The following is a 6,886-nucleotide window of genomic DNA, read 5'->3' on the forward strand; positions in this document are numbered from 1 at the left end:
ATTCAAGTAAAAAAATACAACTTCTTTGGGTTGAAAGAAAGTTTTGCCCCTCGTGATTTCGTTGACCCTTTTTGCTAGGGTTTCACGAACGAAGATAATAATTTATAGTGTGTACACTTTCAGAGAACTTTCGATTACAATTCTCGTCTCTGGATGAAAAAGAACACTCGCAATGACAATGACGATGGAAGAAACGGAGGTTTTGACTTCAGACAATATAAAGGAGCAGCATATTGGAAAACTTCATTCAAAGAAATTTGTGTCGCGATGAATTATGGAGGTGAACTCAGAGCTCTCTCTTTCTCGTATCCAGCATCGTCCTTGTATCATCTGATCGCTGACGGCAGGTATCGTCAAACTCACGTTGGTCGCTCACAATGGAAACAGCTCATCCAAGGATCATCTTTACAGCGTAATTGCAATAAAGAAGGGTTCAACGTTTTCTCTCGCGGATTCCGTGCAAACGTTCGGTTGGGTATTATTTCAAACAGGAAAAATGACTGCTACAATCCAAACTCTTTTATAGGCCTGGGTGCCAATAAACGAGCCAGGGTTTGTAGGTCCAAAAGACGTTTCAATAACACCGCTGGCAATGTTGCTTCGTGTTCACCAGACAACGGAAACAGGAATTCCAAAGCAATGGGATACATATTGGTCCGTTAACTAAACAAACTTAAGCTCGGATTTTATTAATACCTTTGATCAATGGCAATTAACTAATGTCTTTATTATCGCTAGTACATAAATTTAAAAATTGTAACTTCTGATTAGTAGCTATATTACCTTCACAAATAGAATTTCATCTTGTTATATGAGGATGAAAATGCATGCATCACATGTTTATTTTGATCTTAAAATAAACAACTTTCAGTATCTTATCCTGATCCGAATCTTATCCGAATCTTATTCGAGTCTTATCCGAATCTTATCCGAATCTTATCCGAATCTTATTCGAGTCTTATCCGAATCTTATCCGAATCTTATTCGAGTCTTATCCGAATCTTATTATCCTTATATTAGACCCTTGAAGCCAATGGCAATGTGCGATAACTAACAACGAGACATCGTTATTAGTTATAATTCAGATTTCAGACGCTTTCAATGCACCCCTTGATGAAATACATTATATAACATGCAGGATTGAAACCTTAATTCATTGAACTACATGTACAGACCCATTGCACTGACGTCATAATCATTAAAAGTTGTCGTCCAGGGGACGGTTGTTCAATTAAAGCTGGGTTAGCGCCAACCCTGGCCGGGTTAAATCTTACTCCGCTGTTTTTGTTTATACGCTTCTGCACCGCAGTTTGTTTCAAGACTTTACAAAATAAAACTTCTATTGATCCACAAAATATTTATGAATAAACATGTTCAACTTCATTAACAAGCGGTTTAAAAAATTAATGTGAAATTTCAGTTGACCCTGCATGGGTTAAGCTAACCGGCTTTTGAACAACCGGCCTCAGATGTTTCCGTGCTTTACTATAAAAATAATCGAGCGGTGAAGGTTTATTTATGGCGGTCAAATGCAGTTAAAGAAGCAAAGTTTCTCACACTAGTAAATATTTCTGTATTTTACCAAAAATTTTTGCAAAATCTATGCTACGTTAATTTTACCTCCAGATGCCTAATGTGACGTCATGTGCAAAGGTTTTATTGAAGATGAAACAAAGATCACGTATGGAGGTCAAATTTAAGTGGAGCGATAATAAATGTATATTTCGTCCGTGATCTTTGTGACGTTTTTGGAATTTTAAATTGCATTATGAAATTGAATTTTACCACAACACTTAACACACTAAACCGCAACACCTCAGCACTGCGTTTTTCATACGCACGCACGTACACGCACGAACACACATGTACACGTTCTTATATCTTAGTTTTCCGCCGGCATATATTTTAATATGCATTTTAATATGTTTACCAATGTGTTAAATGATAAAAAGTTGGAAGCATTTACAATTTTCTGTGCGTAAAAAACGCGTAAGTGGCAACTTTTCAAGCCTGCACTTCCGCAATTTATGCCAGAAAAAAAAACACCAAATCATCAACAGAATGCAACCATATGCATCTTTTCAATCGTATATTTTATCAGTTCATTTAATTAAATCACGTTTGTTATGAAATAACTCAAAAACAATACGTCAATGCAATTTATGAGATAATAAACATGTTGCTGCAACACCCTATAAAAGTTGATGTGAAAAGCAAGTTTTGTCATTCGGAGTCAGGCTGAGGAAGACGATTAAGGAAGCTTTATACACAGCACCAGACCGAGATTGACTCAACCATGAGATTTGTGGCAGTAATTGCAGTGTTCTGTCTCATCACAACGCTTCATGCGGTAAGTATAATATGTACAATACTGATATTGTGAGAATTAAAAGATTAAATGAGTTTTGTGGGGATTTAATTTGTTATAATTGTAAAAATAGTATAACAGATCAGTTATTTTAAATTTAGTAAATGCACAATCGGCTCTTCAAAGAGGTTGTTTTTCTTGTGCCTTCTTTTTAGCAGGACATTCTTGGAAAGCAATATCTGAATGAATTAAAACGCAAACAGATTGAAGATGGTCTTAATAGCATCGACAATTGTATTACAAAAATCAGTCATGAGCTTACAAAGTTAAAAAAAGGTAATGGGTGATTGCTAACCATAATTATAGACACGCAGAAAATAGCGCAATCAACGCATATATACAACCTGTAGGATATACCTAATAATATTCTTCTTTCGTTTTAAGATGTTCAAAGGCTGACATGCAAAGGTACAATAACTCAGATTCAACTATGAACCAACCTCAGTTGAGAATTTCGGTAAAACGGGCAAGTTTACGATCGGCAAAACTTGCAAATTTTGCCTCCTGTAATTGCTTGAGTTCAATCTTGTTCAGGCCTAGCTGCATGGGTTTTGAAAGAAACGCCACATGCAATTTGAGATGTGACTACCTTTTGGAAACGCCAATAATGAAATTTCATAAAATGTTTAAACTTTTGGTCTTGATTTCCACACGTTTGGAGAGTAGCTCAGAAAATCGGCGAAGAATTGATAAAAATATAAAAAATATACGCCGTTGTATATCATCCATGCACTGAGCAGCCTCGTGCACCTTTAGTTTTCCTTAGCTTTGATTAGAATTACCCTCTCACGGAAACTATAGCCATCGAAAATTTTAAATGAAAAGATTTGGAAATAGTTTAAACGGAAACATCTTAATGTGGGTCAAATTTCAGATCCTTGTTTTAAAGTATTTTTTTAATTATTTATTGCATAATTCCATTTGTTGTTTCCATTTCTAAATGTGTTGCAGAATTTAAATCATGCAAGGAAATATTCGATAATCAAAGGTATGTGTTATGATAATTGGAAATTTGAGAAGCGTCTACCAAAATTGTAGCTATCCTTCGCTTATCATTTTCAAAAATTACTCCATTGCTAAATCAGTAAATTCCTATATTTTGCACTTCATTTTATGTATATAAACGTAGGTTTTGCATTATTGATAATAGTTGAACAGATTCTATCTTTTGTATTGAAGGAATAATACCGCAAGTGGTGTTTACGAAATCAGTGATGGTTCAAATCAAGTGATGAACGTCTACTGTCAGATGTCGTCAGTCTCAGGTTGTTCTGGTGGTGGATGGACAATGGTGATGAAAATTGATGGAAACCAGGTAAGAGTTGCCTTGTTTGATGTTTATTTCTAGTGATTATATCCGTACGAGTTTCTTTCAATCTCTTTATATAGAGTACCTTTGGATACAGTTCTAGTCATTGGACCAACAAGACCACTTTCAATGACAATGACTATGGAAGAAACGGAGGTTTTGACAACCGAGAATTCAAAGAATCAACATATTGGAAAACTTCATTCAATGAGGTTTGTGTCGCGATGAAATATGGAGGTGAACTCAGAGCCCTTTCTTTCTCGCATCCAGCATCGTCCTTGTATGATCTGATCGCTGACGGCATTTATTGCCAAACTCACGTTGGTCGCTTCCAATGGAAACAGCTCATCAATGGATCATCTTTACAGCGTAAATGCAACAGAGAGGGATTCAATGTTAACCCCAGACCTGGCCTGAACGTAAGAGTGAGGTTGGGCATTGTTGGAAACGAGCAGAATCATTGTAACTCAGCTGACTCATTCGTGGGTCTGGGAGGTGAAGGCGGTACTTCGTATCTAATGAGATGGTGTGGTTCTTCATTTTCCCTCAACACAGCAGGTAACCTTGCCCAGTGTTCACCAGACAACGGAACCAAAAACCTCAAAGCAATGGGATACATACTGGTTCGTTGAAGGCATCTCCGCACCTCCAACTGTCCTTGTCCTATCCTTATATACTCAATGATTGGACTGATTCAGAAATTGATCTGTAGTGTCGAAGAACTTTAGTACATTGTAATATTAGTAAGAGTAATTTAGTGAAAGCAAATGCCTTTACTTTTTTGATGACAATTAAAAATAGACGTTAGCAATTTCTCTTGTAGTAATTTCTCCAAAACGTTTAACAGTTCTCAACCTTATGCGACACAAAGTTACGTGATTTCGCTTGAACAGTAATAAACTACAAGCGCTTTATATGTGTTTCAAATTACAAAAGATATTCGACCTTTTAAGGCGCCTAAAATTTGACCGTCTACAAGTCAAATTTTAAAGATCAAGTTCAAGTTTCAAGGTTTCTGAATGTTCTCATGCATACCAAGACAGGAAAAATGCATAAACTTATGTCAGGAACTGAAGGAGGACCGTAGCTAGAAGCTTAATTGGGGGGAGGGGAGCATATTCATATATTCGTCTTATGCCCGACTAATTTCTTTTGTACGCTATTGTTCCTGCGGTAGATAAACATGAATATTCATATACACCCCCCAATTAAGCGGTCTAGTTACGGCCCTAACAGACAGATACGATGATTATAGACAAATGTTCGCCACTAATATATATGCACATAAGGATCTAAAACATATCACATGCATGTTCAACGGCTCGATCGATAAGATTCAAAAGGATAAATACCAAAAATATGGAACACTTATGATAACGCCATTCATATATTAGCTACACCTGTTTGTTACACCATCCATACCGGTGGATTTAGCAGCGTACATCAAACCGATCAAGTGATGTATGTAAAATTCCGAAAGCTAAGCCTTGGTTAATTATCATTCAGGATATTATTACTATCACTATCTCAAACTATGCGGTTGGTGCTGGTCAGTGGCGTAACGGACGTAAGGTAGGGTTAGGACAAGAACTAAGGGCCCCCGGCCGTTGGGGGCCCCAGAGGGCCCCCGTTGATTGCCGTCTATCGCTACGATTCTTAAAGAAAAACGGCGTGTCAGTGTATCGCATAAAAAAGTCAGGTTAAAAACAAATTGTTATGCCAAAGATAGGCCTAGGCCCTAGGGTATGAGGTTGATTGCAAAGGAGAATGCAGCAATTATGATGATAGATTAAATCATGAATAGAGTATCCATCGACCATGGCTGAATTTTCTATTCTATTATCCATGTTCTATTACTTCTTCTATAACTAATGAAGTAATAAACTAATGTAGATTTACAAGCTTCAGCTCTCAAATTATTTTTCAAGTGAAAACATGACAAACAGCTAGGACCCCCACACCAAATTACAAATATACCTAAGGGCCCCATCTTCGTCCGTTACGCCACTGGTGCTGGTATAAGTTTGAATCCGTTTGAATATATGGGGGATATTCCGTTTATAGAATTCGGTTTTGTTCTGTCGCATTATGATGCATAGCAAAGTTACCGAACATGATGCAGTGTTACAGCGGTCTTTATGACCGGTTTGCAGGGCTTTCCCCCACGAAATTGAGACTTGTGATTGGTCAAATCTCACGTTGCCATAGAAGCAAACTTTTTTGACCGGGTCTGCGGGCAAATTTTAGGGGGTTTGCCACAGTAGCGGGCATGCAGGCCGGCAATGCGAGACCTTTCGATGATTGGTTACTTACAAATACTTAGAGAGATTTTATTGGTTTATTTCTTTGCCCAGTCATGACGCACATGGCTATATGGCTTTATTATTACCTTGGGTCGGTAGACACAAGGTCATAAATTCGGCTTTGTTTTTTTTTATTTTATTTTTTGGTGGGGTTCTAGGCAGCAGTCTCCCTCGCGGCCACGGCGCACAAATTACTGCAACTTCTTACTCTCCAATCTTCGAATCGCACGACATTTACGGAGTTTTCCGAAGGTTACGTCATAATCAAAACACCGTTTTACCGTTTTGCTTAACAAAGCTGGCTTGTCTATTGATGCGAAGACAGATGAAATTGAATTTGCCTTAATGGATCTCCAAGAAATTAAACTGAAAATTGATTTACGATCGAAGTTTATTTTGAGTGTAAATTAACACATGAAAATGACAGAATTGTGTGGAAATTATAATATTTAATAATTTAGATTCGTTGATAGATTCGACTTTGCGTGTTAGATAAACCAACTGTTACTCCATACTTAAATAATAATATTTAATCCGTATGAAACGTTAAATTTGCAAGTCACTTCATCATAAAATTTCACAAGCATAATTAGTTGTGTGTTAATTTTGTAAAAATATCTCAATTAGGCAAAGCGTTCTGAATATATAAGCTTCATTACAGGGTAAGGCTACAATCCACAGCATAGCAAATTTTGATTTCTTGTTCGCCGTCGAAGGACCAATGTTTTCCATTTGATTATTTTTCTTGTGGTTCGCCCTCGTCGTTACTCCTTATTTTGGCCAACACATGGGGAGCTAATATATGCGAGTGGGTTTTGTGTAATAGAAACCTTTCACTAATCCTGTCTATTTAGACAGGTTTCGATATTTTAATACTCTACATTCAAATACTTAGCTATTCACCAT

At 37.0% G+C, this 6,886-nt stretch overlaps 1 protein-coding gene across 2 annotated transcripts; it reads left to right on the forward strand.

Moving 5' to 3' along the window:
• The first annotated feature begins 2,235 nt into the window (after positions 1-2,235).
• LOC114540372 (uncharacterized skeletal organic matrix protein 5-like) lies at positions 2,236-4,476 on the forward strand. Of its 2 annotated transcripts, none has more exons than XM_028560568.1 (6): positions 2,236-2,350; positions 2,524-2,644; positions 2,753-2,776; positions 3,320-3,356; positions 3,548-3,683; positions 3,758-4,476. In XM_028560568.1, the coding sequence occupies exons 1-6, from the start codon at positions 2,297-2,299 to the stop codon at positions 4,307-4,309; spliced, it is 924 nt and encodes a 307-aa protein (XP_028416369.1). In that variant the 5' UTR covers positions 2,236-2,296; the 3' UTR covers positions 4,310-4,476. The 2 variants fall into 2 exon arrangements, with proteins under 2 accessions (XP_028416369.1, XP_028416370.1); XM_028560569.1 differs by having other exon boundaries at positions 2,527-2,644.
• Positions 4,477-6,886: the final 2,410 nt, after the last annotated feature.

This window comes from Dendronephthya gigantea, unplaced genomic scaffold (assembly GCF_004324835.1).
Source record: "Dendronephthya gigantea isolate DGI-Jeju-01 unplaced genomic scaffold, DenGig_1.0 000231F, whole genome shotgun sequence".
NCBI classification, from domain to species: Eukaryota; Metazoa; Cnidaria; class Anthozoa; order Malacalcyonacea; family Nephtheidae; genus Dendronephthya; species Dendronephthya gigantea.